At 42.5% G+C, this 20,739-nt stretch overlaps 1 protein-coding gene across 1 annotated transcript in view; it reads left to right on the top strand.

Moving 5' to 3' along the window:
• Nucleotides 1-14,075, top strand: part of TTC3 (tetratricopeptide repeat domain 3) — a gene marked incomplete at its 5' end in the record, with an annotated part of 91,920 nt that extends 77,845 nt beyond the window's left edge. Inside the window, 9 exon segments of the mRNA XM_079155206.1 lie at nucleotides 1,812-1,902; nucleotides 2,421-2,522; nucleotides 5,400-5,719; nucleotides 5,721-5,744; nucleotides 7,384-7,418; nucleotides 7,421-7,509; nucleotides 7,712-7,859; nucleotides 11,202-11,290; nucleotides 12,345-14,075. Coding sequence (XP_079011332.1) covers nucleotides 1,812-1,902; nucleotides 2,421-2,522; nucleotides 5,400-5,719; nucleotides 5,721-5,744; nucleotides 7,384-7,418; nucleotides 7,421-7,509; nucleotides 7,712-7,859; nucleotides 11,202-11,290; nucleotides 12,345-12,416 — 970 coding nt within the window. The 3' untranslated portion in view covers nucleotides 12,417-14,075.
• Between the last annotated feature and the right edge of the window lie 6,664 nt (nucleotides 14,076-20,739).

The following is a 20,739-nucleotide window of genomic DNA, read 5'->3' as shown; positions in this document are numbered from 1 at the left end:
CTATTTTTGTTTGTTTTGTTTGTGTTTAGATCCTAGAAGGTCATCTTCAGTCTGGCATTTAGCAGTTCCCTATGTTGTGTTTTTCCCCTTGGTTTTGTTTCTGTTGTTGTTTTTGGGTGCGGGGTGTGGAACCCAGGCCTCCTCCATGCTAGGCAAGTGCTCCACCACTGAGGCTACCCCTGGTCCTCTGGGTTTGCACGTGTGGGGTTACTTTTCATCTGATTCTTTTATCATGTTCTACACGGGTTTTTCATATTCAGTCTCAAGTTTTTTCTTCTTCCTATGCTTGCTTTTTTATTTGAATTCAAACCTCAGGAGTTGAACCAGAGATTAATTTTTAATTAATCTATAATGTGGAAATCTATAGATGTGGAAAAACATCTATATATATGGTGTTTTTTAGCCTTTATTTTTAAGATTAATTTTTTTTTACTGGAAAACTTTTCTGATCAAAGGTGAATGATATGCAGATTCAGATCACAGAACTAGTATAGCTGAGGTTGAGACCAACTGGTGTTCAAAAGCCTCTATTAAGTAATTGCCATAGGCTATGGATTGTGTCTTATCTGGGAAACAAAGACACTCAGACCTTATTTTGTCCAGTAGTATATCGACTTTCTTCCATTAAGCCTTAAGGTATTATGTAGATTCTTGGGAATGCTATGCCAACTGCTGATTCCACCAAAGGATAGCAAAAGAGAAAAAAGGGAAAAGGTCTTCCAGGTCTTCTTCATGATGTATAAGGAGAACTGACACAATCACAGATTGCGAGGATTGTGAGTTACTCTGAATTAGAAGTAGAACCCAGAGCCTTGGGCATGCAAGGCAGGCATTCTACCAGCTGAGCTGTATCCCCAGCCCTGTTTGTTACTTTTGATAGAGCAGATTCATAAAGTTCTGAGGTTGTAAATTTATCTTCGTCTGTAAGGCCCCATTGTTTAGTTTTACAGTTAGAAGGGGATTTAGGTTTTATTGCAAATTTTTGGATGTTCCAAGCTGTCTAAAATTTTTTTAATGCAAAGGTAATGTTTAATATTAAATATGAAGATACGAAATGAAGAATAGTCAAATTTTCAAACTTGCAGGCGAAAAAATTCAAGAGAATATTTTCTCTCTGCCTCCAGTTCGAGCGTTTTTTTTTTTGTTGTGTTTTTGTTTGGTTTTATCAATAGTTAAGACATCCTTCAGTGTCTAGTGGCAGGTTTGCATGATACATAATTCTTTAAAAGTAATCATGTACCCAGGACCCATGGCACACACCTGTGATCTCAGCAACTCGGAGGGCTGAGGGGAGGCTGAGGCAAGAGGATTGCAAGTTCGAGGGCAGCCTGAGCAACTTAATGAAACCCCAAACAATTTAGTGAGACCCTGTTTCAAAATAAGAAATAAAAAGGGCTGATGATGTGGCTCAGCAGTAAAGTTCCTCTGGGTTCAATTCCTATTCCCCCCACCCCCAAAAAATTTAATATTGTGTGTGTGATAGTGTTAAATGTATCTTTTGCTAATGTTTATGTGCTATTTTCATTTGCATTTAAATGCTTTTATTACGGCTGGGCCAGGTGGGCCTGTAATCCAGCAGCTTAAGAGGCTGAGGCAGGAGGATTGCGAGTTCAAAGCCAGCCTCAGCAAAAGTGAGGTGCTAAGCAACTCAGTGAGACCCTCTCTAGATCAAATACAAAAGATGGCTGGGGATGTGACTCAGTGGTCAAGTGCCCCTGGGTTCAATCCTTGGTATAAAAAATAAATGAATAAATAAATGTTTTTATTAAATTTCTCAAGTGGATATTAAATATATTTTTATACTTTTCCAGTGATTCCACAGAATATTCCAACATGGAGTCTGATATCCGTTCGTGGGAATCATTTCTTTCTAATGTTACAAAAGAAATTGAGAACGCAAAAGTAAGTTATAAAAAACATTTTATAATTCTGTCAAAACCCTTATGATGATTATAGTTCTTAGGAGACTGGTGTCATATTTAAACCATTTCTGTTTTGAATTGTTAATAATAAGACTGCATTTTTGTTTAACTTAGGAATTTTTTATGAAATTAATGCTATTTTCTTAATTGATTATCTTGGGGCTGAGGATATAGGATAGTAGAGCATGTGCCTAGCATGCCAAAGTCCTGGGTTCAATCAAAAAGAAATAACAAAAATAAGGAAATTATCTTCAACTCTGCCCCTGATTGATAAGATTAGATATTTGATAAGGCTTTAGAGCATTCTAGTTAATGAGTTCTTATTTTGAACAACTTTTCTTGAAAAAAAAAAATTGTCTTAATACTTTGCATCTCATTTATTTCTTGGGAAACCGTTGACCATTTGTAATGATAGTAAGAAAAAATGTATTAATCGGAAATTGTTATTTTCTCTTGGAATTTATTAGAAACACTTCACATTTTCCCTTTCACCCACAGTCTCAGTTTGAAGATCAAATTAAGGCCATTAAAAATGGTTCTCGGCTCAGTGAGCTTTCTAAAGTGCAGATTTCTGAGCTTTCATTTCCTGCCTGTAACAACGTAAGTCGGTTGCATCTTTTTTTTTCCTTTCCCTGAAACAAAACATAATGAACCACAGTTTCTTTTTTAAAGGGCCAAAGTTGTTTGTTGTTATTGTTTTCTAGGAATGGGATGAATTAACGATCACCTTAATGTTTTCATTTTTGGCGCCACTGATTAACCTTTTAGTCTTTATACATTCTTATAACATTCTTATATAAATAGATGAGTCTTCTACATTTGCACATTGGCACAGGACTAAGGCAAACACTGTTGGTCCCTGTTTCTTCACTTTGATGTACTGTAGCCTATCGCCATTCTTTATTCTAGATGTTGGTGTGTGTGATGTGTATATACATGCTAGCATTTGAACAGATAGTGCAGAGTAGCAAGCAAGCCCTTTCTTCTGTACCATCTGGGTTTATTGTCATTTCTAGATACTTGGAGGCATAAAACTAAAATCTAAAATTGATGCTTCTTCATCAAATATGGAATAAAATGCTGTACCTGAGACATGCAAGACTTTGTTGATCTAGCATACCATATTTTACTGCTAGTTTGAGGTTGTTACGAATCTTTCGAATACTAGTGATTGCCATACCTTGTCTTTGCACTTTAAAATAGCCCAGTGAAGAAAAGCATTACTTGTATTTTGTGGACTTTATGATATGACTAAGCCTGATGTCACTTTATTGTATTCTGGGGTACATCTGAAATTTGACCACAGAGATGCTTTGTGAATACTAATTGAAATGAATCAGGCCCAAAGGAGGTTGGACCATAGGAATTTAAAGTCTCGAGATGATTAGAGACGAATTTCAGTATGTTTGAGCTTGGCATTGAAATCCTAAAGATGGGGAAGACTGTTTTCCCCAGCACAAAAAGTGTCTTCCTGCTGCTGCCCGACCTTTGCCTGGGATGCTGAGACCAGGATGGTGTTCCTCTCATCTCACCTTCACCTGGATGCTTATTCGGGGGCTGCCCTCTTGGCCCTCCCCTGTGGCCCTTCTGCATGTTCATTGTATCTCCTGTACCTAGATGCCGGTTCCTTTAGTCAGTGTGGTCTTAAATGTCTGAAGGGTAAAAAAGGTATGTCCACCTTGAACTAAATAAAATATCGTATTGAGATCCAAACTTTTTTCTCTTCATTGAACTGAATAAGAAATAGATTTATTTTGGATTGAAAATCATTTCTCATTTATAGTTCTCCAGGTTTTTATAGCAGATATGGAGAGAAAAATCTGTGGATTCCAATATACTATTTTACTATTAAATTGTAATTCTAGTTCATGTAATTTTATAAATTCACAAAAGAATTTTCATATCCAAAATTCTGGAAGTTTAGTTTGCTAGGAACTAGCTCGATAAAGGACCCTAAAACCCCTTGCTTTGTGTCTCTTTTCTCCCTCAGTCATTTGGTGGGAGTTTAGTGGTTATCAAGATTAGATGTGGGCTGGACCTCAGAGTGCTCATGGACTTGAAGAAAGACCTTAAGTTCAGCTACAGGCAGAGCACACTGAGGGTTTTCAGAGCAGGGTACTGTAGTGGCAGAAATCAGGAGCACCATCCTTGTCTAGAGGTGTAGACCCCCATGACACAGATCTAGAGGAAGAACAGATGGCTGAAGGAGTTGAGGGGATGGACTTTTGGGGAAGGGAGGATGTTGTGATGTGTTCCAGGTAGAAGAAACAGCGTATTTGGTGGCTAGATAAAAAAGTGGGACAGGGCGACATAATCCTTTCACAGCTATAAAGTAAGCGTACTTTAACCAAGGGGCCTGTAGAGTGTGTGGCCGTAGCCGGGGGCCAAGACAGGAGAGCAGTGCTGAAGCCATGCTATGCAGTGTGGCTATTGCCTGGGGTCACTAGGAAGCCAATCCAAGTTTCACGTAGGGAATACTGTCAGCTCTGTACTTTATGAAGGTGAACCGAATGGCAGTGTGGAGAAGTGGGTGTGAGGGGCTGGAGTGATTTCCACTGGCTGGCTAGTCACTTACTACCATCAGCCATGTCTAGATGAGGGGTGGAAGTAGGGGTGGAGGGAAGAGAGCCAAATGGGAGAGGGATTTAGGAGGAGCAGATTAAAGAGTTGTGCCCAGCTCATGACTAGGGCAGTGTGTGGACACAGGGAGTCCAGGGTGGGCCCGAGCCCGAGGGGAAGAACAGCCTAATGAGACTGCACTGAGGCTGGTTTTGAACACATTTGGGTCAGAGTCATCCAAGTGGATCTGTAGACATGGATCTCAGGAAAATATTCTAGACTGGAAACAGAAAAGTGGGTATTAATTAGGAGTGAGCATAGTCACTGAGGCCTAGAGGATGTGAAATGGCCTGGGAGTGGATAGCATGTGGCAGAGTCAGGCCTCAGGTAACATCAGAGGGAGCATCCACACTTAAGCATGGGCAGAGGGTAAGAGCCACAAGGTCAGGCTGAGCCACCTTGCTGGAGGAGCCAGCAGAGCAGAGCCAGAAGGGCAAATTTGGAGAAAGAAGTGGTGGCTGACACCCTTGATGTCCCTGTGACTCAGTTGGGGTGGAGACACCTTTGGAGAACATTGGGACAGGCTTTGATCAGTCAACCAAGTTCAGCTAAGAAGGAGAGAAGTGTTGGAGTACAGAGTGAAGGAGGTCTGTTAGGCAGGTGAGATGTTCCCATTTAAGCAGCTTTTCTGATTTTACAGGAAAAAAGTATAGTATGGAGAATTATTTAGAAGTCAGAAATCTTTCCTTGTTTTAAAAACTACCAAGTTATGATCAGCAATTCTTTTAAGACAAAAATAGTATTATATTCAGGTTTCCTATATCATAGTCATGCATCATCATCAGTCTCTGTCCTTGCAAGTTTCTCCTCTTAAGGTGAGTCCTAAGTGACCCAGCTCCTATGGTGTATCTCTCACAGATTCATCCTGAGTTTCCCACTGAACCTGCAAGCCAGGATGATCAAGGGCCTGGGACAGTAGTAGACAGTGCAGCTGGAGCAGTTGGGGACTTTGTTCTGTTCTCCACTGGTGATTGCCCAGAAACATCTCCTGAACCATCACCTGGATTGCCCTCTGGTCAAACTGAAGTTGCTCAGCCATCAGAGCATACAAGGACCAGCCAGACAACTCCATCGGAACAAAGCCCTGAGGTAGATCAGAAACTACCTGTTCCTGCAGAACGTGCTACTCGTTCAAGCCAGTCTCCAAAAAAGCCATTCAACAGTATTATTGAGCACTGTCTGTGATATTCCATGGTACAGCAGGTATGAATATAAAACATTTATGATTGTTAAGTACTTCGTTGAACTGATATTTCCTGATCAAATAAAATCAAGGCCGACTAGGAGGAGGGGGAAGTGGGCTAACATGGAAAAAAACTGCAATAAATGTTTTACTCATCAGGATGGGTGCTACTTTTCTTTCTTTTATAAACATAGAATGAAGGTTTCTTTCTTATTTTCTTTTCATAGTGCTGGGGACAAACCCACACCTCACACATGCTAGATCAGAGCTCTACCACCCCTAGCCCTCAAATAAAATTTTAAAATATGGCATATCTAGATGAAAACATTGAGCATTGGGTAATCAGTACTGCAACAGAATCTATCAATTTGCTAAGATTTTTATGAGATCCATAACACTCTCCAATGCTAGTTGTTATGAAATTGGTAAATTAGTTGTAAATAGTAGTTTTATGTCTTTTGGGGGAAGATAGATCACATATAATCACATACAGCAAAGAGCACAGCAGCAACTTACACCTGGTAGACAGTACCTCTGATTTGTTAGAGGTGCAAGGTTGAAAAGACTAGATTGAATTCAACAGTAAATGAGGAATGTGTATATATTACAGAGGATCCTTGTGAGAATGGAGAAGAGATTCTCATACCTGGGTCAACAAGAGCCAGGTGTAAGTGGGGTTGGGGATGGTTGCTAGCATTTTGGTGCTCCAGGTTGGGGCCAAGAAGGGAAAAAGTAGGCTCGGTGGGTAGTTCAGAAGAGAGGACTTCACACAGAGAGAATGACCTCTGCACCTGCCTTGTTATTTCTCCTTCTCCTACAATGTTATTTGGAACAAAGTCATCATTAGTGATTGGCTAATATTATGTTTTACACTCTCAGTGGAACCCTGCCCACTTGAAGTCTATTTTGGGTCTACACTTGGGCATATTTTGCCCTGAGTTTAACAAACATTGTAAGTTTTTTCATAACAGTTCTCATGCCAGTTGTAAAAATATTCAAGTTGTAATTACCAGAAGTACCCTACAAATAAATTGTGTATAGTCTTGATTAAATTTGGCAGATTTAAAAAAAAAATCAAACAAAAATGTGTTCTGATTTTCTAAAAGCTGAAATGTTTGGGGCATTAGTGGTGCAACTATCAAGTTCCCATTGACTGATGGTGCCCTCTTCCCATTTGATGGCACTTGAGAAACATTCAGGCTTTGAAGGCTGATTTGTTAGGGATTTTTGAAGGGAGGAAAGTTAGTGTTTTCTTGGATAGAAAGAGATCTTATTAAATTTCAAGTCAGAAACTTGGATATTTGATCATGCAGTGATTTTTCATAAACTAATGATGTAGTTAGCTATACAAAGTCATTTTTCTAAAATAAGAAAGCCTATCCCAAGTAGAACGAGAAGATATTCTGTTACTTTGTAATTCTACTGAAATAAATATTTTTAAATAATATGGAAAATTTCACAACTACTTGGAAAAAGTGATTCTGCCTTAAAATAGTTGTTTTTAATGAATAGTTGTTATTATTGTATTGCCTACAAATTACTTTTTTATACATTTATTTTTTTCTGGTTGAACTTTTGGGTTAATACTGGCATACAGTATCTCTTAACAGTAGAAAACTTGACTTTCTGTTGTCATTTATCACTTACTTTCCCTTTCAGCACCGAGCTTGCTGGCTTTATTAAAAAGGTTCGAAACAAAACAAGAACTTACTCTCGGGATTGAGTATTGATGAAATCGTCCAAAGAGTGACAGATCGCATTGTAGAAGAAGAGAAAAGGAGAAAGGTATTTCATCCAGCTGCAGTAACATGATCCACTTCACCCTTACTTATTGGTACATGCGAGAATTATTTTTTAAAAATGCTTCAAACCAAAATAGAGAGAACAGTTTACTGAGGAAAGAAAAGGTGACCAAACTTTTAAGTACCTAAGCTGAACTTGGCCTCCTCTGTGCCCTCCCACCTCAACCCCCTTGTTATCTCCGCAGCCAAACCCAGGAAAGGGCAAGAGTACATCTGAGGCCAGCTCTGCTGCTTCTGTGAGCCAGTCCTCCCGGGGCCCACTCTCAATGATTGTTGGACCATCGCCAAAAACCAAGGGGCAGAAAACAGAAGATGTCCCCGTGAGTGTCGTATGTATAACCGTGTGACTAGTTTTGCTTTTTAATGAAGAACAAGAAGGAAACAATTTTTAATCCATGATTTAGCACCATTCTTTTCACTTATAGATCACTTTATTGGATCCTAAAATTAGAAACCAATTTTTTTTGTATTTGAAGGTGTCAATTTGAACAGCAGCAAGTGGTTCTGAGGAATGCCCAGGACCCAGAGCAGGGAGAAAGCCCTACACACAGACTGACTGCACTAAGAACTGGGTGCTCCCTCTTCTGCCATGTTCCTGCAGATGGGCAATGTGTTGATTTTTTTTTTTTTTTTTTTTTTTTTTGGGTACCAAGGGTAATATTCCGATTAGTTGAAAAAAAAACTTTAAATAATTTTATTCTTCATAACCATGGGCTTTGAAATCAGACTGGGTTGCATCACTTCACATCATGGAGCCCAGGTAATGTCTGGTCTGCCCAGACTATTGCTGGGTGAAATAATCAGGTCAGCCTGGTACTTATGAAAGGCTGGTTGCTGCCCTTCACCTCTTCCCCCATGTGCCTGGGAAGGGCACGCTGGAATGGGCTAAATGTGCCTGAAATTTAACACACTGATTTAAGTTGTTTCTTCTCCTTTTAAACAGTAAGAGTCATTCACATTTACATGGAACATTTCATAAAATGCTATTAGAACTATGTCTGAGTTGAAAAGGCCTTGTAATTGTCTATATTTTATAATAAGGAAATCAAGGCCCAGATGCAGCTTGCCAGCATTCACCGGAGCAAAGGCATAGATGTAGCTCAGACTGTGCCTTTTGAATAAGTGAGCAGTGTATCATTCCTAGCTCTTTTCACACTGACCACCTGATGCCAGAGACCTGGTAGGGACTGCATGTGTTTGTAATAGGGGCCATCAGCTGTGTGGCTCAGGTAGGGGGCTGGGATTGAATTCTGGTGTGAAGCACATTTCCCTGTTTCTCCAACTGTGGTAGCAGAGTATAGAGTACATTAAAAGTCATAGCCCCATAATGGTCTCAGCAGGAGTCAGCAATACAAGATTGCAGAGTGCCAGCCTGTTAACTTGAGCTTGCAGTGAGTCATTTCATGAACTTGTTTTTATTCTTGCTGTACATTTTTTGCTTTCCACTACCCCTTGGAGACTTACCACATCACATACACTCAGCTCCCAGAAGGTGTCATCCCCAACCTTATCCTAGTTAAGAGAGCTTTACAAGCACATGGGGTGTTCACCTGGAGTCCCCCCTTTTCCCAGGGGTTCTCATGTGTCATGTGCTCTGTGACCTATCAGCCAGGCAGGATTCCCAACAGGGCATTCCCATCCATGTGGATGTGTGTTATGACATCCCCACCTTAAGAAAGACTCGAACGAGAGCTCTCCTGCTTCATGGTCAATGTTGATAATAATTAAGTTGTAAAAGCCAATTTATTTAAACCTTACCAAATTATATGAGAAACAAAAATGTATAGTCAAACTGGGACTTAACTTGATAATTGTGGATAGTTTTTGAAAAATTAAAAAGTTTGTTTTATATATTTTTAGATTACAAAAGTAATACATACTTACAATAGAAAATAAAAATACAAGGGGCATGTTAAAAACCCTAAAGCTGGGGCTGGGGTTGTGGCTCAGTGGTAGAGCACTTGCCTAGCAAGTGTGAGGCACTGGGTTTGAGTCTCAGCATGGCATGTAAATAAGTAAATAAAATAAAGGTCCATCAACAACTAATAAAAATATGGGGGAAAAAAAAAAAAAAAAAAACCCTAAAGCTGAGCATGGTGGGGCATACCTATAATCCCAGTCTCTTAGGAGACTAAGACAGGAAAATCACAAGTTCAAGTTCTCTATCGCAAGACCCTATTTGAAAAAAAAAAAGAACTCTAAAATCTACCCTCTAGCTAGTATTATCACATTAATATATATTTTTCTAAACTCTTCTATATGTATGTGTGAATTTAGTCAAAACCAAATATTTAAGTCATACATTTTATGTTCTTTGGGGAGATTTCATTTTTTTGTATTGTGGTTTTAATTTTTACTCAGAAATATACTGTGTTCCTCTTTCCACACTAGCTAATAGTCAAGTCATCTATATATTTTCCCACTTTGAACTTTGCAAAGTGAGTTGGAGAGGCCTTCCCTTGCCCTTCCCCAGGACTCACATCTCCCTTTCTTTCCTGATCCTTGAGTCACGGACAGCAGTAGAGCAATGCGAACCTTTGTTCCGCCTAGTCTGCCCCATTCTCTGGGACCAGACAGAACCTAGGGCAAGAGCAGGACCCCACATAGTAGTTCAGAATCTCCACAGCCTTTAGGTATGTCTGCAGCTCAATTCCTGGAGCTTACCCCACTGCCAGCACTGTCTGCTTCAGTCAGTCACTCTGAGGATGTTTTCGGAACACCAGTTGGGGCGAGTTTCCTTACCAGCCGCTGAAAGTCATTTCCTGCCTTCAGAGGCTCATAGTTAAGAGGCAAGTTAGAGTAGAAACTGTTGCAGTGTACGCTAAGTGCTGTGAGCTGTAGGGAGAACTCTGTGCTTGGTGGCTTAAGTGTCACTTGGGGTATGCTGTCACCTAGAAAATGCTGCCTGTGCTCACCAGACTGTGAGCTGTTGGAGGCCAAAAACTGACACTCATCTGTTTCCAGCGTCCCACACAGTTCCTGACTGTTAGTTGGCCGAGCCATCTGTTTTGAAATGCACTATTATTCCACGTTCATAGAAACCTTAGAAAATGTAAAGAAAAAAATCAAATCTCCTTGGTCAAGGGGTGACCCTATTAATATTTTGATATCAGATTCTTTTCTAGGCATCTCTGTGGACACACATTCTTTGTTTTTCAATAATTGAATTATATGATAAAGACTGCTGTATAACCTGCATTTATTCAGTGATTTGTTCTGACCAGTTTTCTGTGTCAGGGATTATGGTGTTCCATCATGATGTTCACTGGCCACATGATAGTCTGTTGTGTAGATTTGTCATAATTTAAGTCCCTGTTAGATAATTAGATGAATAATTAATTTGTAATATCAAGTTAAATACACACTTCATGTAGGCTATGGGATAAATAGGCACTAGTAATATTTCACCAGGGAATCTGTTCATTGTAAAAACCAATATTCCCTCTGAGAAAATTAGAAATTTAGAAGGATACTTTTGTTTTTATATTTTTATGTTTTTTTCTTAAGAAATGCTATTTAAAAACAAGTTGTTTCTTCATTCTGCTCAGCCATAATTTACCACCCTTTGTGGCAAAAATGTTTGAAGGCCACTCATCATGAGTCATGAAAAACTCATGTCATGAAAAGAAATTTATTTAATCTTTATTTTTCAAACATGTTTGTTTCCACAGGTAGTAGATGCAGATTCCTGTGAAATATGCCATGAGGTGTTCAAATCAAAAAATGTGCGTGTGCTAAAATGTGGTCACAAGTTTCACAAAGGGGTAAGAATTCTCTTTGATCATCTTTTGTCATGCATTGTGACTGCCAATTGTTTTGAAAATAAAAAAGGAACTTTTTTCTTAAGCATCAGTACTTGTAATTCCAAATGAATTTCTTCGTAAGCCTACGCATGTCTCTGTTCATTCCTTTTTGTAAAGATTGGTGCTGAAGAAGCAGGAGAAGCTGGGTCAGGGGTTTGTGCAGCTCTGCAGACTGTACTTTCTGTGATCGTGTCATGGGTAGAGAAGAGCTGACTCCATTTAGCTTATACATAGGTTCTGAGATTCAAAGCACTGAGTTCCTTGAAAGATGGTTCCTTATACGACTAAACGAATAAACAGCGCAGCACATCATCAACCTAGGGTACTGTATAAAGGCGGTTAACATTTTAAAAGAGAAAACCTGGTTGGGTCCCTTGTGCCTGACTGTGGGCACTTGTCCTGCACCCCTCCTGCCGGCCGAGGCAGATGTGGCCTCTGCCATGCTCGTTTTCCCATCCTTGAGGAAGGGATGAGCAAAGAATACTCACTAATGGGGGATGAGAAAGCTCGCAGTCTCACCGTCTTACTCCTCCAGAGAGGGCATCCTGGCCTGGCTCTCAAGTTTCCATGCAACTCAGCCATCTGGCAGCAGCAGGCTGGCCAGGAGCAACAGGGAGCCTGGCACACGGGCTGGCGGGATGTGTAAGAACCAAGACCATGCAGAGGAGCGGGCTCAGATTTGGGTGATATGGTCCCAATGGCCTTGAAAACGCCAATCCTCCGCAAGACAGGGCAGCGGTGCTGAAGAACTGAGACTGGAGCCAGGTGTGGGGAGGGCAGGGCCGCCCCTGAGGCCATGTGGGAGGCCATACCTGAAGCGGCCTTATTTCTCCTGTGGTTTTATCCATACTCCTGGCCTGGGCAGGCATTACTGTCCCTGAGTGTTGGGCAGCACTAGGCCCCGTCAGACTTGCAGGTGACATTAGCCATGCCTGCCAGGGTCCAGCAGTGCAGGGGAACTAAGGCCCCCACAGGGTCCTGAGGGCACTGGCTGATTTCGTTTTCTCCTTTTCAGTGCTTTAAGCAGTGGCTTAAAGGACAGAGTGTTTGCCCTGCCTGTCGCGATGGTGACCTGTCAGAAGAGTAGCCTGTGTCTGCCTTCCAGGACTGGCCAGCTGGGACCGCCTTCCTGTGGCTCTAGGTGGTCACTCTTCACTAAAGCGTCACTCTCCCACACACTGAGTTGAAATAATGATAATTCCTACCTTCAGTATGAAAAGAAAACATCTGAAGAATCTCTGGCATTCTGTGTCCCACAAAGCTAATCAGTGGAAATCTTTAATTCAGTTGCTATTAGGTAATTTCCCCACTCTGATTAAACACTTCAGTGACAGCCAACTAGTGGCTTATGAAACAATGTGTCATTGCATTCTTCCATTGTTAGGGCTGGTGTGGAGGAGCTCTGTGAGATGGGGGCTTCTTTTGGGAAGAATTGTAAGCACCTCAGAGCAGTTTAAATATAAGAATTCTCAACCTGGTTAAGTGCCCAGATTCCCCGTTTATGTTTGAAAAGTATTTTCCAGTAGCTCTACAAGAGAGATGATACTGACCTTTAAAATTTTTTATAAGATTCGGTATTCTGAAAATATGCCTACATTTTCCTTCAAAGATGCTACATTTTAAAAATGGGCTTAAACAAGTCACATTTTAATAATTTGTACTTAATGTTAAAATATCGGCTGATATGGACCAAAAAGATTCACATTTCCTCTTTATGAAATCTCATATGCTTTTGATTTTTCTTTTTATTAGTTTTCCTATGTATTTTCTCCCTCCATATGATAGTAGGGATTGAATCCTGGGCCTCACAAATGCTAGGCAAGCACACTCTCTACCACTGGGCCACATCCCCAACCACTCCATAGTTTTTTTGTTTTTTTTTTTTAATCTTTTAAAGATAGAATCTGATTTTTGAAAATCAATTACAAAACGCTTTTTTATGAGTTATCAGCCGAGACTTTCTTACCCCTAAAATCACGGCCATGTATTCAGTGTATCAGCCCAACATTGAACGTGTTCTTAGAATATGCTGCTGTTGTCGTTAGCAGTATTTGGCTTTCTTTGTGAGTCAGTCAGCAAGTGCTTGGATGTCTACATAGCTCGGTGCTGAGCACACACGGGCGCTTTGTAGACTAGTCACCATTGTTCTCTTTCCTTACCCACCCCCAAAAGAGAAACTTGTGTAATTAGGCAGTCCTGCGGTGTCTGTGTTAAAACTGTCCTGTGTTTGACATTCGTGTAGAGTAATGCATGCAATCTTGTACTGTGGCCTAAGAACAAAACTGTAACTGCATTAGGAACTACTTAGATCTTTTAGTGACCTATGGACAGTGGTACATTCAGAAACATGAATCCTGGACACATTCCACTTCTCAAACATGAGGGATCAAAAAGTGACTTTCAGTGTGTTCTTTCGTTCTACTGTAAACTCAGTCATGAGTCTGTGCAGATTAGGTCACCTTCCTCTTCCTGTGCTCCATGTGAGTTGTGATGTCTTAGTGACGTAGTCCATGTAAGCCCCCTCCTAACTCTGAAGCATTCTCCATGGTGGTCCATAAAACACTTCGTATTCACAGTTGAGAGTTGCGCATATTAAAAATATACAGGGGTCACTTTGTAGCAACTGGTACAAAGGAGAAGAGCAGCTGTAGAGTGAGAGAATGTATTCTGTCCTTAACTTCAGAGCCTCGTGAACACGCCGTACATCTGTCCACTAACTGTCAATAAAGAGCATCCTAAAAGACCAGCAGCATACTGTCATTCTTGCCTGTTCTCTCTTGGATAATGTTAAAATGCATTCTACGTGACAATTCAGGGCCTCCGTGCCATGCTAACATTTTAAAAGTGACTTCATTTGGAAAAAAACAGCCATCCTACATCTTGGCCAAGCATCTTTGAGTATTTTAGAGCCTGGTTCAAAACTCTCCTTTGTACCTAAATAAAGCTTGACAAACTCAAGTTCACAAGATTGACTATTTAAATTTATGAATTGAACTTTTATACAGAGAAGAGATGATAAATAGTTCACTGTTTTAGGCTAAATTAAGAGATTTTTCATGTGAATAAAATACATGTAAGGACTCTGAAGATAATTGCTTTTTTTTTTTTGGAGGCATATTCAGAGAATTATCAGTACATATTTTTAATCTGGTAGCATTTAATTCAGAATAATGTATAACTTAGAACATGGTTATTCTTTTAAAAATTGAGTTATTTTTCTCTACTGAACTGCTTAATCTGTTAAGAGTAGTGAATAATCCAATATGAATTTGAAGTGGTGCCCAGCAACATAAAATGTTGCCTCATTTTTAAGTTAATTTTACAGATAGTGTGTACGGTGGAAGCAGGTGGCCAGAGGGACCAAAGCACTACAACTGCAGCGGTAGAACTAGTTTAGATGTTTTCACTCGGATGACCCTCTGTGGAGGGGACAGGTGGACAGACTGGCAGCGGTGGGAATTCCTTTCACACACATGAGGCACTCGCCCAGAGACTGAAAGGCGAAGGTAGTCAAGTGTCGAGTGGTTTGTAGCGGGAGGACCCCCAGCATCTCAGGACCCAGCATGAAAGAAGTGGAAAAGGTATTTCGGTCTTCCAAACACGCAACAGACTTGATTAAAAGGTTCATTATGAACAGAGTTGGTCCAGTCATGTCTAGATCCTGTAATGTTTTCCTCTTTACTCTGACACAGTGGACGAAGGGATGTCCATGTTCCTGTAGCCATGTGCACTTCAGAGCCTTCCAGGCAAGGCCTGGCCTCGAAACAAACACGCTGGAAACCGTTCTCCACAGAGGTATGTGGGGTGCTGTTACTTCCAAGGCACCAGGCTAGACATTTTGATCACAGTGGCAAACAAAAGGCAGGGCCCGTGAATCCTGCTCCGGAGCTGAATAGGTGACAGACACAGTGTCCCAGATGGTTAGAAGGATTTTGAAGGAGAAGCAAAGAAGGCACTTAAATGGATCAGATTCTCAAGTGCTTAGCACGGTGCAGAGCACATGAACCCTTGAGAAAGGGGCACTGGTCATTGTGAGCCTGGACAGTGCAAAAGGAGAACTTGGTCCTGTAAGAAAGTTTATGTTAGGTTAGGTGCAGCACTTCCTCCACACAGCCTGGACTGGAACGCAGTTAAGTAGTGAAAAGACCAAGAGGAAATCAGATCATCTCAAAGTCATTTTGAAACGTAGCTGAGTTCCTGAAATCTCGACTTTGGGGGTATTGTGATTATATAGCAGAGGACAGTTTCACCCTTGGCTTTCCCAGGTTCCCTGCATGAGCACTTTTGAACTGCCTTTCCTGTCCAGCTTGAGTTTAGGGTCAGAGCCCACCTCCCTGACTTGGGGCACTTGAACGGGCACCTTGGAAGATCCCAGGCAAGGCCAGCCCCAGTGGAGACGCCCCAGCTGAGGGTGTTCTCATTCAACCCATCAGCACCCTAGCTTTATATTGTCTCTTGCTATTCCCCCCTTAACTCCTCATTAAAAAGAAAATATTAGCAAAAATGCAGAAATTGAACACAAGTAGTCGACTACAAAATCCTGATGAGTCAATCCTCAGTCAAATCAGATTGGTCAACCATCAAGTCAGAAAAAAAAGTTTTTAGCTACATTACGAATGATTTTAGATATCCCTTGTGGGGGAAAAATATGCTTTGATCTCTCACAGTATGTAGAACATCAATTCCAAATGGATCATAGTCCTAAATATGAAAAATAAAATAATGCTGCTTTATGAGAATACAGTTTTCCTGTCCTTGGAATAGGCAGATTTCTTAGGAAACAAAAAGCACTAGCCCTAAGAATAAAAAGCTGATGAGGTGGATTTTGCTGCAGTTAAGAACTTAACAAGTTGACACGGACTGGAAAGGCCAGCCATGATGTGGAGAAACGTTGATACGTGCTTCCAAAGAAAAGAATGCCAGTATCACAGATGCACAGTTCTGAACCGGTGTTTCACAGATATCCAGTTGGCCTATGTGCATTTTTTTTCTTTTTTTGGGGGGGGGTGCTGGGGATCGAACCCAGGGCCTTGTGCTTACAAGGCAAGCACTCTGCTGCCTGAGCTATCTCCCCAGCCCTGACTTGTGTGCATTTTGATAGCCAAATTCATTCACTATCCATCATCACGGAAATTAAGTTAAAATGCTAAAAGTGAACACCTAGAAAGGTGCAGTAAGTTGTCTTGAAGTTTACCGTGCTGGCTGCGTGACCAGCTTCTCACGGAGCTGCTCATCTCCGTGGTGCGTGTGAAGGTCTGGGGTGCTGGCATCGGCTCAGACTGGCCTCCAGAACAAGGGCCAGTTATTAACAATCTCCAGGAATTTTGTGAACCAGTGGTTAAACAGCTGCTATTAAAACGTGAACAATACAAGCACGCAGGTACGTCCTGATGATGATAGTTCGTTATGTTTTGGGGCTATTGTTACCGCATCTGTGGAAATACAACGTGATTGGCCCTGTGCGCTCCAACTCTGGTGGGTCCCATGGAAAGCTTTTGGTCAGCGTAGTGGGAGTTACACCACAGAAATTGGCAGGTGCTACCCCTCAGAGCCTGGCCTGCCGGGAGAATCCCATGAAGCCTGGAGAAGCTTCCTGCTGGGGCTGCAGGAGCCCTTTGGCCTTTCCTCACTTGAAGTGGTGATTAGGAGACCCACAGGCCGACCGTTGAGACAGTTGCTGCAGGATGGCTCCTCTCTGCTCTGGGCAGGGCTGCCCCTTGCTATTCTGGAAGTACACTGCTACCCAGTCTCTGGCTCAGGGACTGAGACCTGAAGGCTTGTGAAACAGCCCCTTCTCGGTTCCCTGGGAGCCACCCACAGCGACTTTGCCCCACCACTGGCCCTGCGCCACACCCAACCAAGGTGGACACCTTCTTGGTGCTGGCACAACTGTCCCAGGAGAGTGTAGGCAAAGGCAAAGAGAGCGTGTTTCAGGAGTGTGAGAAGCCACCACCAGGATGACTCCAAGTGTGAGGGGGCTCCTCGGCTCCGGAGGGGAGATGGGCTGGAAATGCATCAGTCCCTGGACTTTGCAAGAGCCTCCGAGCAGCGCGGGAATGACCAGCTTCAAAGAGAAACTTGCTCTTCCTACCATGCTTTTGTGTCAGACAGAGGTGCCATTGTTCTCAGCACATACCTTGGGACTCAACGAGTAAACACCGTTCTGTTTTCTGACTTTTCCCTCCCGTTTTTCAAAAGTTATGTTTAAGGGCATTTTGCCTGATTCCTTCAGTTCTGTATTTCAGCTTCTATTTATTTGGTGTGATAGAAAGGTCTTAATTTAGATCACCCTGCCACCACTTCCAAGAAATCTGCCACCAGCTCCAGCTTCGTGTCCTGAAGTGCCACCCCATTCCAGCGGGGTGAGCCAACAGCCTCTGAAAAGAGAAAGCGATTGAACAGATGGACATTGTGCTCTGACGCTGGCCGCGGCCCAGTGCCAGCGGGACTCCGGTTTTCGCTGGGTCCCATTGGAGGCCACGATGCTTTTGCTACCAGATTCAAAACTACTTCAACCTCGAAACTGCCGGACTTTTGAAAGCTGGGACATAGATGGCACTTGCTGCCCCTTCCTCCGGACAAACCCTGGGCACGTCCTGGGCCTCTGTGTGCTGCATGTGGACATCTCCCCCTCCTCACCCCAGCCGAGTACCTTGCTGGGTAGGGGTCCTGATGTCCTTGACCTCATCCTTGCCCCTTTCCACCCTCCTCCCAGGGGCCTCAGTGCATCCCAGCTCTTCTCCCTGGGGTCCAGCCAAGCGGCCTGGTCACCGTGAGTGGCTGCTGAGCGACACGTCCCCCTGTTCCTGCTCATTCATTCATCCATCAAGCCTACCTCGGGCAGGCACTGTGGTCGGTGCCAGCAGGACAGGGAACAGAAGAGAACAAGGTTGCCCCGTCCCTGCAGGGGAAGCTGAAGTCAATGAGGGTGACCTGGCAGAGAAACCCAGAGTGGGCGTGCAAGGGGGAGCGAGGTCACAGCTTCAGACCTCCAGGGCAGGAAGCCGGGAAGTGCAGCCTGGGGGAGGGGAGTGACAGAAGAGGAGGACTGGGTGGGCGGAGGGGGCAGGAGTGAAGCCTCATGTGTCACTACCCTCCGAGTTCTGTAGAGGTGGGGGGTCCCAGGGGATGGAGAGGGATCCTTGGGGTGGGGAAAGCCACTTGAGACCGTCAGCTGGGGTCGTCAGCTGCTGGGGAGCCCTCTTTAAGTTAGTTCTGCCTGCAGCCTTAGACTCCATGGACTGGCTGGAGCCAGGCAGGGCATCTGACATCTTAGGGCATCTAGCAGCCCTACCTGGGTCACTGCCCCAGCTCTGTGTCCTCAGGGGCTTGAAGTCCTGGGCCTGCACTTGGCCACCCGTCCAGGGCAGCAGCCTCCTCACTTCACACCCTCCATCGTCTTCCAGAGCCCAGCTAGTCCTGCCCTTCCCTTCCTGTTCCTCTGCAGGCCAAGACGCCCTGACTCCCCTTGTCTGCTACACCCACCGCGTGTCCCTCAGGAACTAGTCAACCTCTAGGAGCACTGATTTCGCCTTTACACAATGGAGATCAAATGAACATTCCTTGTTTGTAGTTGCTCAGTTAATGCTCTCAAACGCCCAGGCTACTAGATGAGAGCCACACACCACAAAACTTTGGTGGCCTCCAAATCTAGATCCCCAATCCCCATCTGACCTTTCTCATACTGCCCAGCCCAGACTCTGCTCCTGTCCCTCCGCAAGATTTTACTAACAGTCATTTCAGGCTCCTGAGTTGAGTGTTTACAAACATCATGGCACTTATTTTCCCCAAGTAGCCTATGAAATAGAGATTGATTTTACCCCCATTTTAAGATGCAGAAACAAACCTACAAGGTTAAATAACTTCCCCTCAGTCATGTAACTGGAAGATGTCTGAGTCAGGATTTGCACCTGCTAAGAAGCAAACTCCCTGCACAAGCTATTCACCTGCAGACTGCTGCTTCCCCTTTATCCCAAATATACTTGTCCTCCAAGGTACAGCTCAGGTTGTCCTGCTGCAACAAAATCTCAGATCGTGTAGGCAGCAGCAGCCTTGGAACCCGGTTCACTGCTAATTGCACCCACACCACGGCTGCTGTGGGCACCCCTCCTTCATGCTGCTCCATGAGGCCACACTGGTGGCCAGTGGGTGCTGCAACCCTTGTGCCACCTGTATCCTTGTCTATTCTAATTAGGCCAGCTGCTTGCCGTTAGTTTTTCCTGAAGTTTTAGTTGCCTCTTTTTTTCTGCTCTTGCTGTCTTTCTTTCCACCTCTTTTCTGCTAGAACTGCCCTTATTGCTGTCCTGAACATGACCCAATTCTTCCTTAAATTTTACAGATTCTGTGGAATTTTCCTCATAGATAATTGAGTCATCTGAAAATAAAGACAGTTTTTATTCTTCCTTTCCAGTGTGGATGGCTTTTATCTAGTGAACTGCACAGAACACAGTGAAACCGAGTGTTGGGTGCAAGTGGCAACAGTGGGCAGTCTCACTTTCTCCATCTTAGAAAGCACTCAGTATTTGACCAAAAGGTGTAACGTTAGCTGTAGTGTTTTTAATAGATGCCCTTTATCAGGTTGAAGTTCTTTTTTTTTTTTAATAACTTTAAAAAAAAATTATTGTAGATGTCGATAGACCTTTATTTTATTCATTTATTTATATGCGGTGCTGAGAATTGAACCCAGTGCCTCACACATGCTAGGCAAGCGCTCTACCACAAAGCCACAACCCCAGCCCTAAGGAGGTTCTTTTATAGTCTTAATTCGTTGAAAGTTTTTGTCAGCATTCAGTATTGGATTTGTCAAATGCTTTCTCACCATCAATTTGAATGATGATATGGTTTTTCTTTTTAATCTGTTAATCTGATAAATTACGTTAATTCATTTTTTTAACTGTTAAGCTAATCTTATTTTCCTGGGTAAGCCCAATTTGGCCTTTTATAAATATTGTCAAATCCAGTTTTCTAATTTTAAATTCATATTGCTTTTAATTAACATCATAATTGTATACATTTATGGAGTACAGTGTGATTATTTTAATATACATATATGTATATATTCACACACAGAGAATGCAAAATTATTAAGCTGATTAACATATCACTTTGTAATTTTTTATGATGAGACATTAAAGATTTACTCTTAGCTATTTTGAAATAAACCATAATACATCATTAGTAACTTGGTCACCCTGCTGTGAACAGATCAGTGTTCTGCATTTTTTAATGTCTTTTTTTAACTTGTTCTAATCGGTCATACATGACAGTGGAATGCAGTGGACACATTGTACACGAATGGAGCCTGACTTCTCACTCCTCTGGCTGTACAGGTGCTGAGTCACACCAGTGGTGTGGTCAGACACATGTAGGCTGCTAATGTGTGTCTCATTCTATGATCCTTCCCACCCCCA

Source organism: Sciurus vulgaris (genome assembly GCF_902686455.1).
Source record: "Sciurus vulgaris genome assembly, chromosome: 10".
Classification (NCBI taxonomy): Eukaryota; Metazoa; Chordata; class Mammalia; order Rodentia; family Sciuridae; genus Sciurus; species Sciurus vulgaris.
The sequence above is the reverse complement of the archived record's forward strand: the minus strand, read 5'-3'. Positions and strand labels throughout refer to the sequence as shown.